This window comes from Malaclemys terrapin, chromosome 1 (assembly GCF_027887155.1).
Source record: "Malaclemys terrapin pileata isolate rMalTer1 chromosome 1, rMalTer1.hap1, whole genome shotgun sequence".
In the NCBI taxonomy this organism is placed as follows: Eukaryota; Metazoa; Chordata; order Testudines; family Emydidae; genus Malaclemys; species Malaclemys terrapin.
In genome coordinates this window covers 211,210,063-211,227,771 of record NC_071505.1, presented here as the reverse complement: position 1 = coordinate 211,227,771, position 17,709 = coordinate 211,210,063, and the positions used below count along the sequence as shown (strand labels likewise).

General features: G+C 42.9%; 1 protein-coding gene across 6 annotated transcripts in view; it reads right to left on the bottom strand.

The window, feature by feature from the left end:
• Positions 1-13,695, bottom strand: part of KLHL15 (kelch like family member 15) — a 40,858-nt gene extending 27,163 nt beyond the window's left edge. The window contains exons 1-4 of one of the 6 annotated variants that reach the window (XM_054005972.1): positions 13,621-13,650; positions 12,739-12,819; positions 7,023-7,091; positions 1,469-2,180 (exon numbers count right to left, since the gene is read on the bottom strand). In XM_054005972.1, the coding sequence (XP_053861947.1) occupies positions 1,469-2,173 (705 nt within the window). In that variant the 5' untranslated portion in view covers positions 2,174-2,180; positions 7,023-7,091; positions 12,739-12,819; positions 13,621-13,650. Of the gene's footprint in view, positions 1-1,468; positions 2,181-7,022; positions 7,092-12,738; positions 12,820-13,321; positions 13,545-13,620 lie in introns of those variants that run through there. The other 5 variants (XM_054005963.1, XM_054005980.1, XM_054005986.1 and 2 more) reach the window with 5 other exon arrangements.
• Positions 13,696-17,709: the final 4,014 nt, after the last annotated feature.

The following is a 17,709-nucleotide window of genomic DNA, read 5'->3' as shown; positions in this document are numbered from 1 at the left end:
GCCTTTCAATGAGACTTAGGAACTTCTGAAAATTTCACCTTACTATTTTAACATAAACCAAATGTTGAGTAATAGGTATACAGTTTTCTTCTTTTATAACATTCATTTATAGCACCCATCACCAAAGTATCTAGTGACCTCAATTAAAGTGTAGATTTTTAAAAAACATGTACACAATATCTATCTAAAACTAAAAGTCAGTGAGAATTGATTTTGATTATGCTGATGCCCAATTACAATAAAATACCGTATATACTCACTCATAAGCCGAATTCTTTTAGTAAAAAAAGGGAAGCACCAGAGAAGGGGGTCGGCTTCTGAACGGGTATAGAGAGGGAGAGGTGGGACATGGCCCCTCCCCCCAACAGAGGGAGCAAGGAGAGGCAGCACAGCCAGCAAAGACAGAAGGGAAGAGGCGGGGCCAGAGTCTCTCCGCTTCTGGCCACACTGCTCTCCCCACAGCCTAGGAAGCAGCTGCAGCTCCGGGGCTGGCACGCTGCAGCCGTGCCGCTCGGCCCTGCCCCCCAGAGCAGCTGTGGCCGTGCCACCCGGCCCAGTCCGCTGGAACATGCTGCGGCCGCACCGCCCAGTCTGGCCTGCCGGAGCAGGCTGCATCTGCGCGGCCCAGCCTGCCAGAGCAGCTCCAGCCAGGCCAGAGACATCCTCCCCTGGCCCTCCCCAGATAAGGTGGAAAGGGATGGGATGGGGAGAGCGTGGGGGTCCCGGGCTAGGGTCACGTGGGGGGTGGTCACAGGGGTTACTCCCCTGACCTCCAACTTCTCCCCCCCAAAAAATTTCCCCGCCAGTTGCTGTCCCGGCCCGTCAGGGTAAGAAGCTGGCGCACTGGGACACTTTGTTTATTTAGGTTTACCCCGGTGCCTTCGGACGCTCGAGATAAACAAACCATCTTGGCCCACCAACAGCTTATCCTGATGGCCTGGGAGCCAAAGTTTGCTGACCCCTGAATTATAGGGTCAGCTTATGAACGGGTCATAAAATTTTTCCATTTTTACTTATCCATCTTGGGGGGGGTGTCGGCTTATAAACAAACCACATTATGATCAAGCATATACACACTAGGTCCTATCCACTTTGGGCCTCCCAAGACTTTTTAAAAAAAAAAAATATATCAAGATGTGGACAGCAATAAGAATGACTGAAATAAACTGAACTTCATATGGATGAACTTACTTAAAATGTCCTCATTATAAGAAATCATTTACAAACAAACACGATAAACCTACAAGTTCTCCAGTTATAAAACATGCTATTTTCTAAAAGTAGAAGACATTACTTTCAGATATTAGATCCTCTATATATGTTATTTGCCAGAGAAAAAAAATATATATATATATCAATGCTCTGTCTTTTTTTCCCCCTCCTAACAGGTTTGGGAATCTTACCTATTTAACGGCATGCTGCCCTAGCTAAATGATGAATCCTGCCTATTGCTTTCAAATGCACCAACCTTCTCAAAAACACTGGATGGTGTCATCAAACAAAACCTGATGTTCTGAATGATGGTGTCGGTATGTCTCCAGCGTCTTCTATCATGCCGCAGCCAAGCCTGAACAGCCTCGTACAGCTCTATCTCTGGAAACCTGCTCAGATGATCATTATCCAAATAAGACATAAGCTTTTCAAAGCTCAGATAGGACAAGAAGTCAGGTCTGGACATGAGTGGCACAAAATTTTCTAGAAGAAAAGAGTCCAACTTTTCCCTGACTCCATCGATGTTTACACCAAAATCATCTAATAGTCTCATAATTTCTGCACAGTTTTCTAAGCAGATTTTTGCTAAAAGAAAAGAGCAGCAGAACTTCACCACCTCTATAAGCTGAACATACATGGCAGCCTGCAGAATCTCATGAACAGTGTTCATGCTCAGTTCAATGTTTCCGTAGTACATGAATTGGAGGACGTGACTGAAGCCTGTGGCAGTCAGACCTTTCAAATGGATTTTATCTTGATCTCGTTCCCTCATGTCGGCTGTGAACATAATCCTGAAGTAATCACTCTGGGTGGCAAGCAGGGCTTTATGGGCCTGAAACTGGTGGTCTTCAATGACAAGAGTGACGTCAAGAAGCAATCCCTCCTCATACAGTGCTCTGAACCCAGCAGAGACACTGGTATCATGGATGGCGGAGCTAAACCCTTCCACGTCCCCTGCCATGAATCACCTGAAAAAAAAGGAATCAAAGCAGAAAGTATTATTTCTAAGAGTTTACAGAATACAAGCTTTTCCAGACCAGATGAACCTTAACATTAATATCAATTTGTTAAATGTTAATGAAAATAAATTATCTACAAAAAAAACCCTTCGGTGGGCCACCCTTTGCAGAAAACATCCCGTTTTAAATCACTTGTTTTGTTTTACAGCCTTGAAAATCAATTTAACCAACAAAAATGCAGCTAGAACAAGTTTCTAGATATCAAGTGTAAGATGATACATTTATTTCAAATTTCTGGTGCTAAAAGCAGATTAATGTGCAAATGAGATAATACTATATATATTCTATTGATTTTATATCACTCTATGGTCAGATAATTATGTAATGCCTCCAAAAGCTAGTCACATTGCATGTTTCTTTCCATAGTGATCCCCATAAGAACATATAACTGGAGAGCACAAAACAAACACTTAAGATATTAAAGGCATCTGAAAGGAAGAGAAACTTCTTTATCTTAAAAAAAAAAATAAGACTCAAAAGGCCTTTATAAAGCAATAATTTTTAAAAGCTTGTTATAGTAGAAGGTGAAAGTATTTCAATTCTCTCTAGTAGGTTGTTCATGGAAACAAAGCATTTTGATCAAGTGACTTAGTCTATATCTTCCCCCACTGTAAAATGGTGATAATTATTTTTTATCTACATCATAGTGCTATTTGTGAGGCCTAACTAGATAACAAGTCTGATGAAGTGCAAAATATACATGGGAGTGCAAAATATTAAGGCCATCAGAAGCACAGTTGAGCAAATACTTCCGTACGTGTTGGGGGGTTGTTAAGGTTCAACTGCATATTAAGCACTTGGTGCTTCTCAGATGGAAGGCATTACATATGTGCTAACTATTTAATGGCAAAATATACATGAGAGTAGGAAATTGAAAAATAAGAGTATGATGGGACACCACCTTATATGGATTTGGGAAGACACCTAATCAGGAAAAAAAAAAAAAAAAGAGACCTTATTCAATATCTAGGATTTACTTAAATGGGTAAGCGTTTCAGCCTTAACACTGAAATTTCTGGCTTTTTCCAGTTTAAGCCAAGCCATTAACTTTGAGGTGTGAATGTTTTTATATTAATTTAATAAAATTGCCTTTAACTCTGAATTTCCTGCAACAGTCATTACATTAAATTAGTTTTCTGTATTTAATTTAAAAACTAAATGGGTTGTTGGCACAAAGTATTTAAAACTTAAATATATTACAGTGGTGATAAATTTAAGAAACCACTAATTTTCGAAAATCATTTCTATAAAACTTAAAAATTACCAAACTGATTATATTTAAATATTATGAAGACACAAAAATGGCTCATACCTGGTATGCCAAGTGTCACAGGTTTAAGACAGTGGTCATAATTAGGGCCCTACTAAATTCGTGGCCATGAAAAATGCATCATGGACCATGAAATCTGGTCTCCCCTGTGAAATCTGACTATTTTAGGGGGTTGCAGTATTCCCACCTTTCCTTCTCTGCTGCTGGTGGTGGTAATGCCGCCTTCACAGCTGGGCGTCCGGCCAGCAGCCGCCATGTACTGGCCACCCAGCTCTGAGGTCAGTGCAGAAGTAAGAGTGACAATACTGCAATCCCGCTACATTAGCCTTGTGATAGCCCCCTCTTTCCCCCCACCCCATATACCGTCTTTTGGGTCAGGACCCCCTCAGTTACACCACCGGGAAATTTAAGATTTTTTAAATCCTTTCTTTGTGAAATTTACCAAATGGATTGTAATCTGATAGGGCTCTAGTCATAATGTTGTCCCCACTCTAAGCCTCACATCTTGACAACTATCATTTTAACTGAAAATTACTAGAGGGGATTCTGTATGCAGCTCATTCTCCTCATTCCTTAACTGATAGCACAGAAAGGAAAAAAAATGCAGCCTACCTCAAGTTCAAATGATGAGTGGGCATTTACAGCCCTGTCCAAAAACATTAGTGCCATTCCCACATTGTTGGATCCTGCTGGCAATCTTCAGGCACAGCAGTACTGACACAGAAGTGTGCTCTACATGAAGTACAGGTTAATCCCTGAACCCTACTAAAATTTCCATAAACAGGAGTAGCAGCAGCAGAGTGAAAATAGCAATTATTTCAGTAAGTTTCCTTCCACATTCATGTTGGGGACAGGCTACATTCAGGGTCAATCTAGAGAGAGAAGAGAAACTGTCCATCGTCACCCCAACACCTATAACTGTGAGACATCATACCTCTGCCGCTCCTGCATACAGCATGTCCCTACCAGCAGAATGAAAACAACTGAAGTCATGTTATTTTCCCTCCTCTGCTGCTCCTACTAAGGAAAACTACTATGACAAGCACTTGAGAATGAGCACTATTGGGCGTGGGAAGGGGGGAGAAAGAACCATGCCCCAAGCTCCTCACCCCCAGCATCACCAACACCTCAAAAGAAAAGGAGTAGAAAATAGAAACAACAGAAGTCCTCTTCCCAATGAGGGAAAAGGATTTGCCTAGCAAAAATTAAGGAAAGTTCCACTGGATGGTCAATGGCAGCACATATTTGTCTGGTAACAACCTAATCTGGGGCAGGCAAACTACATCCCGCAAGCCTAACCGTTTTCAGTCGGCCCGCGAGCTCCCGCTGGGGAGCAGGATCTGCGGCTTGCCCCGCTTCAGGGTGTCGAGTCGTGGGTTGCACCATGTCACTCGGCCCCGCTTCAGCGCTCTAGCATGGTCAGAGGCCGCTCCATGCGTAGGAGCCAGAGAAGGGACGCCACTGCTTCCGGGAGCCACTTGAGGTAAGCGTTGCTTGGAGCCTGCACTCCTGAGCCTCTCCCCACGCCCCAACCGTCTGCCCCAACCCTGATCCCCTTCCCGCTCTCCAAACCCCTCGATCCCAGCACGGAGCACCCTCCTGCATCCCAAACCTCTCATCCCCAGCCCCATCCCAGAGCCCACACCTCCAACCAGAGCCCTCACCCCCTAGTAGGCTCTACGGCTGCATCAGGCTCACCCTCCATGGTTTAATATATAGGTATCATGATGTAGGGTCTCTGGAGTTAGAAAAGGAAAGAAATGGGTAACAACAGGGTGCCTTGAAAGACTGCTTCATAATGCTCTAAAGAAAGTTGGAAGACAATTAAACAAGAAGGGTGAAAATGCACAGGAAGAGATTGGCAGAAAGAGGAGGGACAAAAAATGCACCACGTTCAAAGGAGCATTTGCTGATTTGCACTGCTGCTCTTTAGACAGAGAGATTCAGAGAAGAAAAGAGGGAAACATGCTCCTTACATTTTAGCATAGTGATTACATTCAAGATTTTCATCCATCCATCCCACTGTGACTGTTAAATAGTTAAGTAACTGAAAGCACTTGGAAATAAAGTACCCCCCCTTAAAATTCTGAATTTACTCTATTTGAAGAATAGGATGGCTGAAGGTGAGGTGGAAAACATCCTCACAATACATTAAAAAATAACCCTGTCTTCAAAGAGTAATTGCTAAAATTCCACTGACATCTTTGGGTCTCCAAAACATCTGCCATCCTGTGAAAATTAGAGGGTTCATTTCCATTTCTAGCCTAAGACTCAATAATGTTAATGCAAGCTGCCAAACACTAACGTTTCAAAAAGAGTTTAACATTATGAGTGCTGCTTTTAAAAGAAAAAAAAGTAGAGCATTTAACAAAGACAGATGAAGGATTATTTTTAGTAAATCTTCATTTACCTATCCCAAAATACTTTGCCTTCTGCGTGTCAGATACTATTAAACTCACTTGTCAAGTTTGTAACCAGATTTTTAAGAAATGTGGGAGAAAAGATATTGAAGGAGACTCCTCCATCTTAACACAATGTAAAGAATCCTCAGAGCCCCTCTAGTCTCACACAATTTGTACTGAGAGAGTGGAAAGAAAAAAAAACGAAAGCTATACATCTTCTACCCTATTAAATACATCTCTTGCCACATAAAGACACAAGTCAGCAGCACTGCTATGAGTACCCGCATGGCCCCAAAGTATACCAACATTTTTATGGCTGACTTAGAACAACACTCCCTCAGCTCTTGTCCCCTAACGCCCCTACTCTACTTGTGCTACATTGATGACATCTTCATCATCTGGACCCATGGAAAAGAAGCCCTTGCGGAATTCCACCATGATTTCAACAATTTCCATCCCACCCTCAACCTCAGCCTGGATCAGTCCACACAAAGAGGTCCACTTCATGGACACTACAGTGATAATAAGCAATGGCCACATAACCACCACCCTATACCGGAATCCTACTGATTGCTATACTTACCTACATGCCTCCATCTTTCATCCAGACCACATCACATGATCCATTGTCTACAGCCAAGCTCTAAGATACAACCGCATTTGCTCCGATCCTTCTGACAGAGACAAACATCTACGAGATCTCTATCAAGCATTCTTAAAACTACAATACCCATCTGCTGAAGTGAAGAAACAGATTGACAGAGCCAGAAGAATACCCAGAAGTCACCTACTCCAGGACAAAGAAAGTAACAGAACGCCACTAGCCTAGCCCCCAACTAAAACCTCTCCAGCACATCATCAAGGATCTACAATCTATCCTGAAGGACGATCCCTCACTCTCACAGATCTTGGGAGACAGACCTGTCCTCGCTTACAGACAGCCCCCCAACCTGAAGCAAATACTCACCAGCAACCATACACACACCACACAACAAAAAACACTAACCCAGGAACCTATCCTTGCAACAAAGCCTGTTGTCAACTCTGTCCACATATCTATTCAAGGGACACCATCATAGGACCTAATCACATCAGCCACACCATTAGAGGCTCGTTCACCTGCACATCTTCCAATGTGATATATGCCATCATGTGCCAGCAATGCTCCTCTGCCAAACCAGACAGTCTCTATGCAAAAGAATAAATGGACACAAATCAGACATCAAGAATTAGAACATTCAAAAACTAGTTGGAGAACACTTCAACCACCCTGGTCACTCAATTACAGACCTAACAGTCGCAATTCTTCAACAACAAAAAACCTCAAAAAACAGACTCCAACGAGAAACTGCAGAACTGGAATTGATTTGCAAACTGGACATCATTAAATTAGGCTTGAATAAAGACTGGGAGTGATGGATCATTACACAAAGTAAAAACTATTTCCCCATGCTAATTTTCCCCCTACTGTTACTCACACCTTCTTGTCAACTATTTGCAATGGGCCATCCTGATTATCACTACAAAATTTTTTTTTCTCCTTCTGATAATAGCCCACCTTCATTGATTAGTCTCGTTAGAATTGTTATGGCAACACCCATTTTTTCATGTTCTCTGTGTATATGTATCTTCCTACTGTATTTTCCACTACATGCATCCGATGAAGGGGGTTTTAGCCCACGAAAGCTTATGCCCAAATAACTGTGTTAGTCTCTAAGGTGCCACAAGTACTCCTCGTTCTTTTTGCTGATACAGACTAACAGAGCTACCACTCTGAAACCTGTCACATTTGAATAGGTATCTAGAGACCTATTTTTTTAGCACAAGACCTACAAAAAAAATTCTCTGTACCACTAACTTATAAATAGCAATAAACATGGGGTGGACTAATGGGTGGAGTCAGGGACAATTCAAAGACAGTGAAATTGCTAAAAATTTCATTTATATTGCTGATAGTCTCAATCTAAAGCAAAGAGCAATAATATACCGTATATATTTGTTCATAAACCGAATATTTTTGGTAAAAAGGTGACGCATCAAAAAGCGGGGGGCAGCTTATAAATGGGTCTACACCAAAATTTGATGATTTTAAACTCTATGGAATCACTGAATTGAATATCTAATACATTGTCATTTTGTTTACCTGGAGCGTTTGCAGGCATGGAGCCCCTCAGCTCCCTGTGGCCGCGGTTCGCCATTCCCAGCCAATGGGAGCTGCCTCTGAGGGGCTCCATGCCTGCAGATGCTCCAGGTAAACAAAACGTCCCGACCCACCAGCGGCTTACCCGGACGGTCGGGAGCCAAAGTTTGCCAACCCCTGAAATATAGGGTCAGTTTATGAAAGGGTCATACAATTTTTTGCTATTTTTACCTAACCATCTTGGGGGGGTTGGCTTATAAACGAACGGGCTAATGAATGAGTATATATGGTAGTTTAATTATAACAAAGTGATATAAAAATTCCAGATGCAAGTATTTTTCAAAATAATTTTTCCATTCCTCCCACACACATACTTGCAAACTTATATATAATTCTATATGCTATTAAAGTGCTACAGCCAATTTCTCAGAAGACAATGACAAAATGATCTTTTTCACATTTTCAATAAAAATGCAAAAACTTAGATTTCACATTTCCTCCACCTAAACAAATTGCTCTGTAATGTGAATAGGTAGCGGGGAGCTTTCTTTTCCCCCCCATGAAACTAGTGTGCTTCTGTCTAAAGGCAATATGTAGTCTAATATATTCCAATATCATTTTATCACATCAAATAATTAATCCTCTTTTCTGAAGTAATTTCTTCCCTTTCCCAGTTATTTACAAAGGTGCAATTTTCAATTCCCCCATCAAAGAGGGGTCTGTGCTATCACAGCAACTGACCTCTAAATGTAGCACAGGAAGTAAGAAAATCAAAAGGGAAAAACCCTTCACCTTATTAGGTTTTCAGACATTTTTCTCCTTTTGCACATTATTCAATACATGGACTAGTTCACTGTGACTGGAAAAGCATTGTCTTTCTTGGTACACCTATCACAGCTGTAGAATATAGATGAGAAGTCAAGCACTGAAGGCATTGCTCCAGATTTTAAATTATTTTGCTGCTGATTGTAGACAATTTCCCTTCATCCCAATGACTCTGGAGCTCATAGTCACAAGTGAAAGAAGAAATGGAGATTAATTCCATAGAGTCTACTGACAAGGGAGTTCAACCAAGGATGAATTTGGCCTACAATTTGTTTTGTCTTCAAATCCTTCAAAAACCAAAGTATTTTTTCCTAGAAGTCAGTTTACAATAATAAAGGTTCATGTTTTTTAAAAATTTGTAATCCTGAATGTATTTTCCAGGGAAATTTCTTGTTTTAGAAAGGTGCTAACAATGGCCAGTGTAGGATTGTAACGCTTCAGTTGAAGGGCAGATTTGCTTTCCCCTTACTTATGTATTTTATAACAGTTCAGTTGAGTGAGGCTAAGGAAGAACTAGTAAATTTCCAGTTTATAAATTAAGAGGGAATGTTTCTTCTTTCTACCGCTAACAAATTCTGAAAAAGCATCAATTTGAACACTTGAATATGATTAACACCAAAACTCCCTTTTATTATAACATTATGCCCAAAACCACTACACAGAAAGATATTTTACTAGTCATACTGTTAACCATATTTGTTGGAAAACTGAGTGGTACAACAGATTTAGAGTCTGTTCTATATTTCTCCACCTTCCATCAAAAGCCATCTAGTAAAATTTAAATATACTTTATGATATACACACAGTGAAACTGCTTTTGGACTAACAAATTTATTTGGGTATAAGCTTTCGTGGGCTAGAACCCATGTCATCTAATGAATGAAGTGAAAAATACAGGAGCAGGTATAAATATATGAAAGGATGGAGTTGCTTTATGTATTTATACCTGCTCCTGCATTTTTCACTTCATTCATCTGATGACGTGGGTTCTAGCCCACGAAAGCTTATGGCCAAATAAAACTGTTAGTCTCTAAGGTTCCACAAGGTTGCCTCGTTGTTTTTGCTGATAAAGACTAACATGGCTACCACTCTGAAACCTGCTTTTGGACTTAAGACTTGGGCCCAGTTTTCAAAAATCAATGCATTTGCCTAATTTGTCAGCACAAATGCAGTATTTCCTTGAGTGAGTGGTCAGATGTATACAAATGTATGTGAAAATAGGATGTGTACAGTTATATTTGTATGTGCAAATTAGGCATTCACAATTACATACATCTTTGAAAAGGAAGCTTGCGTCTGCTGTAAACTAATAAACATTAAAAATCCAATTACAAGTACATAAAAATTAAGAATTGATCTGTATTTTATCATTGGTGTATTTGTCACTATAAAGCATTGTCTACACTACAATTTTTCTTCAAAATTTCTCACTGGTGGCAGCAATAGCTGGAGTGACATAGTAGGAAAAAGACGGTAACTGGTCTACACTAGTGCTCTTCATTGCTACACAACTGAAGAACTGCACTATTTACAGTGGCAGGAAAATTGAATTAAAATGTTGCATATACACAGCCTAAGAACCTGTGAAAATTAATTTACATTTCAGGGACAGTTCAGCCTGCACGCAATAGGGTTCTCTAATAGATTTTGGCAAAATACACATTGACCATGTGTAAAATTTTCAAATGTGCCTAAGTGACTTAGGAGCCTACAATCCCATTTTTAAAAGCAACTTAAGTATTTAGGAGCCTAGATCTCACTAAAAGCCAGTGAGACTAATGCTCCTAAATGCCTAAGTCACTTTTGAAAATGGGACTTAGGTGCTTTTGAAAATTTTACCCCCATCTTATAACACAGATTCAGCCGAATTAAAGTTAGTAACGGTGGAAAATGTTCAGATAATTGCCCAACTGCACATGGGACCATTAGGCTTATGTCTGAAGTACTTCCAAAACTCATTACATAAACTTAACATGGATTGTGTCCAACATGGTTATGTATCATAAAACTACTATACTAGAACCCTGCTGAGGGAGGGAATAGTCTTTGATATTATCTGAACAACTGTAAGAACTGGGGGGAAAAAAGTTGTTTAAAAATAACGTTGGTTGCAATGGACACAAAATGCTACATTCCTAGGGGTAAAGTTTTCAAAAGACAAGCAACTTAAACATTTTAAAAAATTTTACACATTGAAATACTTGGAGTTTCATATTATAACCCAGTTTGGTCTTGCCTGCACAGCTGAAACTAAACCATGTTATAGTCCCAAAAAAATCAGAACTGCAATACTGTTTGATAATATGGTTCTAATAAGTCTGGACTTCGGGTAAGAGAAAGCATATGCCCTCCCATCTTATAACATGATTCACAGTGCATTAACATTTGCTGCAATAGATTGGCCTTTCAACCCATACTTTAAGATTATAATAAAAAGAATGAACCATTTCTATCACAACCAAAACACAGCTGTAGCTATGGGCCAAACAATCAGCTGTAGTTACCAGTCCAGTCAGAACTTCCCCGAACTCTGCACCTTGATCACCCAGAGCTTCTGTCTCATTAACTTGTATTACAAGAGCTTGGCAGATATGAAATTTTAACTTGAAATGACCATGTTATTAATCTCCAACAGTGAAATACTGATCCAACTGAAGTCAATAGGAGTTTTGCCATTGATTTCAATGGGGACAGGATTTCATCCTAAATAACACGTTGTATATTACAGCCAATGGTATGTGCATTCCTTTAAATAATTTAGGTATTGGACATGGCATAAAACTGTCCAGCAATTTATTTATTTAGTGTTTGCAAATTCGCCAAGCCAGGCAATGAACATCACAATCAGATCTAACAGTACATTAGTGATAGTCAAAAAGTGATCCTTTCAATGTGAAGTTGTCATTATTAACAACAAATTATTAAAATTGCAACATTTAACTATGAAATTTGATCTAACATTAATAAAGTAGCAAGACAAACCTCTGATACCTAGTAGCCCTGAACATCTAAATTGATCAGTTTATACTGACAAACGTAAGGGTCTGAATTGTTAACATATGGAAATGTAGCATTATAATAAAAACCACAAAATTCTGAATACTACTGAAAACTCACTTTACAAAGTGCAGAACAAAATAAAGGACATTCATTCCATCTTAATTTAATGCAAACTTTGTACATAGTTTTTTCTTCATACTATAGTAGTTTTATATTTCCAATAAACTACTCTGGTATTTCTTTACATGTTTTGATAATATTTGCTAATCCTACAAGTCACATGATATAAACTAATACAATTTGTACTCCCTCACTGATTACTGAGCAGACTTTTTTTTTTTTAAAACATTTACATTTTTGGGAGACTCCTACAATTTATGTAACTGGTGTATTTAACACAATTCCTGAATCAAACCGCAAATATCAAGTTGCCCCAATGTATAGAGTAGCAGTTTTCAGAGCCAGGAGATGGGTTACTTACTGATATAAAAGTCTTTGGAGTCTTCCATCAAGGGGCAAGCATCAGACTAAATGCTAATTAGTGATCTCAGTCATGGACAAATTTTTGGAACACAAAGCCCTTCACCAGAATTGACACGAGCGGGCAACCCTGTTGCTTACTTCAGCACACAGGCCTGGACTGAATGAACATGGAAACTTAACTAGAACAGACTGCCCCAAAAGAGGATGCACATAAGAAGGATGAGCATGGGAAGCTTATACTGTATATTGCTGTTGGCCACGTGTGTTTCGTGGAAAAAAAGGTTCAGTCTATATGACTTTTCCTGTCGCTCACTAACCTCACTTTAAAACAGGGAAGGATTTAAAGCAAAAACACAAACTCAGCCTGAACACAAACTCAGCACTAACCACTTCATATCCTCCCCACGCGTTGTGCTCGCCATTGACGATTTTCCGGGAAAAAGGACTGATCACCAGGCCAGTCTCCCTCTGGAAATAAAAGGTATGGGGGAGGGGTGGGAGAAAAGAGAAAGCCCTAGAAGGGGGTATCTAGTCTCTCGCGACACCTTCTAGGTGGCAGAAGAGCCAGGTCAGAGGTAAAAAAACACCAGAGGCCGGGCGGGACGTGCGCCCACCACGCAGGCCAGAGACGCACGTACCCTGCAGCAGCCGGTTACACAACCCCGAGCATCCCCCCGCTGCCAGAGTTACACTAGAAACCCCCACCCGGATGATCCCCTTCCCTTGCGCAGCTGCTGGAGACACGCAACAAGCCTCCCGCCACCCCTCGCATGGGGCGGCAAAGGCGGCTGAGCGAGCGGGGTGTCCGCCTTTGCCCATCAGGGACGGGGTGGGGGGGGGGGAGGAGAGAAAACGGGGGCGGGTGGGGGTGTGCAAACCGGCGCGGAAGCGGCTCTATCCCTCGGGCCGCCAGCAGCGGCGGGTGGCGGGGGAGGGTGAGAAGGGGGGTCCCGGCAGCGGCGTCACCTACCTCTCAGCAGCAGCAGCACTGAAGACGCAGCTCCGCCCGCCCAGCCTGCAGAGCGGGGGGTCTCGGTGTGACATAAAGACAGGGGAGGAGGCGGCGCGCCCCGGGAGGCTGAAGTGCGGGACAAGGGCTGAGGTGACGCCCGCGGGAGGGTGGGGGGCGCGGCTGGGCCCCTCCTCCCCGCTGCGCCTGCGAGGGAGACGCCGCCGGCACTGCCCAGGCACCAGCGCTCCCGGCCCCTGGCTCGGCCCCGGCCTCGCCCCCCGGACCCCTGGCTCGCCCCCCCGCTCACACTTGTTTACCTTCTTCGCTGCCTAGCACAGCCACGGGCGCCATCTTCCCCCAACGACAGGCCCCCCGCGCCTCGCGTCACTTCCGCCGCCGCCACCTGCGGGAGAGAGAGAGCGGGAGGGGGCGGGATCAGCGGGCGACAGTGGCAGCCCCCTCCCCCCTGCGCCTCCTGCTCCGTCATTGCCCACCCCACCCTCTTCACTGCCTCTCACTGCACCGTCACTCTCACCCCTTTACTGCACCCCCACCCTCTTCACTGCCTCTCACTGCACCGTCACTCTCACCCCTTTACTGCACCCCCACCCTCTTCACTGCCTCTCACTGCACCGTCACTCTCACCCCTTTACTGCACCCCCACCCTCTTCACTGCCTCTCACTGCACCGTCACTCTCACCCCTTTACTGCACCCCCCACCCTCTTCACTGCCTCTCACTGCACCGACACTGCCACCCCCACCCATTTACTGCCTCTCACTGCACCGTCACTCTCACCCCTTTACTGCACCCCCACCCTCTTCACTGCCTCTCACTGCACCGTCACTCTCACCCCTTTACTGCACCCCCACCCTCTTCACTGCCTCTCACTGCACCGTCACTCTCACCCCTTTACTGCACCCCCCACCCTCTTCACTGCCTCTCACTGCACCGTCACTCTCACCCCTTTACTGCACCCCCACCCTCTTCACTGCCTCTCACTGCACCGACACTGCCACCCCCACCCATTTACTGCCTCTCACTGCACCCCCACCCTCTTCACTGCCTTACTGCACCGACACTGTCACCCCTTTACTGCACCCCCACCCTCTCCACTGCCTCTCACTGCACCATCACTGCCACCCCCACCCCTTTACTGCCTCTCACTGCACCCCCATCCTCTTCACTGCCTTACTGCACCGACACTGCCACCCCCACCCTCTTCATGGCCTCACTGCACCGACACTGTCATCCCCACCCCTTTACTGCCTCTCACTGCACCCCCATCCTCTTCACTGCCTTACTGCCACCCACCCTCTTCACTGCCTTACTGCACCGACACTGTTATCCCCACCCCTTCACTGCCTCTCACTGCACCATCTGTCACCCCTTTACTGCACACCCACCCTCTTCACTGGCTCATTGCACCGACACTGTCATCCCCACCCCTTCACGGCCTCTCACTGCACCATCAGTCACCCCTTTACTGCACACCCACCCTCTTCACTGGCTCATTGCACCGACACTGCCACCCCCACCCCCTTCACGGCCCCACTGCACCAACACTGTCATCCCCATCCCTTCACTGCCTCTCACTGCACCCTCACCCTCTTTACTGCTTCTTACTGCGCCCCCGGCCCCACCCTCTTCACTGCCTCACTGCACCGACACTGTCATCCCCACCCTTTCACTCATATCACTGCACACCCACCTTTCATTACCTCACTACACGGCCTCCCACACTGCATCGCTTATTGACACAACTACCCCATTCACTGCTTCACCCACTGCACCCCATCTACTTCATTGCACCACCACTTCCATCCCCACCCCTTCGCTGCCTCTCTCTTCACTGGCACCCCCGATTCCTTCACTGCCTCTCACTTCAGCCCCACCCCCTTGCCTTTTACTGCACTGTCACTGTCATCCCCACCCCTTCCATGCGATGCGCTGCACCTCCTACTACTACCCCATCCCCTTCACTGCCTCACAATGCACCTCCTACTACCACCCCACCCCATTCATTGCCTCACACAGTTTGCCCCTTTATATGCCATACTTCCTACTGCCATCTCATTATTGCTTCATACAATGAACTTGCCCCACACATCCCATTCACTGTCTCTGAGTCTGCTACTGCTGTACCTGCCCCATTTTCTGCTTCACACAATGAAGCTACTGACCCTTACTCCATTCACTCTCTCATGCAGTGATGCAGGACTCCTACCCCACTCTCAGTGTCACAGAAGGAAGCTACTGTTTCTCACATTCACTGTTTTACAATAAATCTGCTGCATCCAGCACAGACCCACATACGTTCAGTACCTCAGCAAAGGGAGACTGGAATAGAAAAGAAATAAACAGGAACTAAACAACAGAGCTGTTTCCCTTCTTCTTGCTCCTGGTACTCCTTAAATTTTGTAAGCAGGTGCATAGGAAAAACTAATTTTTTAATCTGCCTCTTACTAAGATTTTTCCAGTATCTGTAAGCTGAGATGTGAGATGCTTTTTCTGTGTCTCTCCTATATAATATGAAGGAAGAAGACCTCAAACTAGAAGAAAAAAATCTGATAAACTTTGACAAACTTCACTCATCTTTTTTTAAAATAGCTTCTCCTTCGTATTGGAAAATCCTGGACAAATGTGTGTCTCCACTTTCAAAATTCAAATATATCATTGTAACAGAGTAATATTTAAAAAGTGCCTCAAAATGAGTATTCTCAGCAATATCGGAGACTGGGCAGGTCAGGTCAGCCTATTTGGGGCCCTATCTAGCTACCAGTGAAGTCAATCTGAGCATTCTGGGCTACACTAGTGGAGGGGTTCGAACTAAGATACGCAACTTCAGATATACTATTCACGTAGCTGAAGTCGAAGTATCTTAGTTCGACTTACCTGGCCGTCCTCATGGCAGCGAGTCGACTGCTGCAGCTCCCCTGTCGACTCCACTTACTCCTGCCGAGGTGAAGTACAGGCGTCGATTTGGGGATCGATCCGGCGGCTAGTATAGACGTACAGGTTAGACTTAAGCACGTGTGTAACTTTACTAAGGTGAGTAGTCCGATTAATTTAAATGGGACTATTCAGGTGAGTAAAGTTACAGACATGTAAAGTGCTTATAGATTGAACATAACCGATTAATTCTAAAGAAGTGTTAACAAAAAAGTTTCGGGTGATGAGGAGTTTATTTGGCGTCAATGAACATTTATAGTCTCAGAATTTCTTTTTCTCTGTATTTCTTCATACTGTCAACCTCCCACAATACAATGAATCAACAATAACAAAGCAAGAATATTTAATAGTTTTACTGTTACTATGACATCTACAATATATTCATCCTTAATATATGATAACTATTTTGTACGTCCATTCCAAAATTTGATAGATACATTGACAGGGATTAAATTATTTATAATGTCTCCTTTATTCCACCAAAAATGCAGCATGTGATTGTTTCTGGAATTTTCATGCTCTATTTGCATCATTGTATAAACTATACTGTTAAATGATTTAAGAGGCAATTTTATCCATTTAGAATAGAATTCTACACCATCTGTAATATTGCAAAACAATGATTACACGTGCATGGAAATACACATTGGTAATGCAACAACAATCAAGTGTAGCATCATATTCCCACTACATTTTATGCATCCCACTTACATGTTTCAACTGTGGTTCTCCTAGCAGTGAGATCGTTTAAAGAAAGTAATATTTGCACCATATAGATTGATGAAATGTTAGATATGAAACAATAATATTTTCCATTTTTTGTACAAAATTATCCAAATGTATTGCAGGATAATATACATTTTATTATCAGTAGCAAGATCTTCACTTGTTATGATGATCATTGCTACATTTTCATTTGTTTTCTTTAAAGAAAGACTATCAACAATACACTTCCTCTATGTATAAAAGAATTAAATTTCCCACACTTATTATGGGAAAGGAGAGTGTTAAAGGGGGAGATTAAAACTTGGCTAAAGCCAGGTAATGTACACCAGCAGTTTGTGGTAGCTTCCACCACATCTCAATTTTAGAGCCTGACTGTGTATTCTCAACATATCCATATCGTCTCCATTTACTTCAGTTAGTTACACACGTGGGCCCCAATCTTATGTATGTGAGTAGTCCCATTGACTTCAAGTTAAAACATGTGTGTATGCAAAATTGGGATACAGAATACATGCAGAATCAAATTTTTCTGACTGCCAGTATAGCTAAATTATATGGTAGTCATGTAATGTAAACAAATGTCCACCTGGAATTTAAATCTCTTAGGGCCTCCCACAGAAAACCATGCAATGGTCCCTAGTTTTTGCTTAATAAAGAATGCAGGATTAGGATCTAGATTAAATTAACAGTATATATAGATCATACACAAGATGACGTGTGTACACTGCA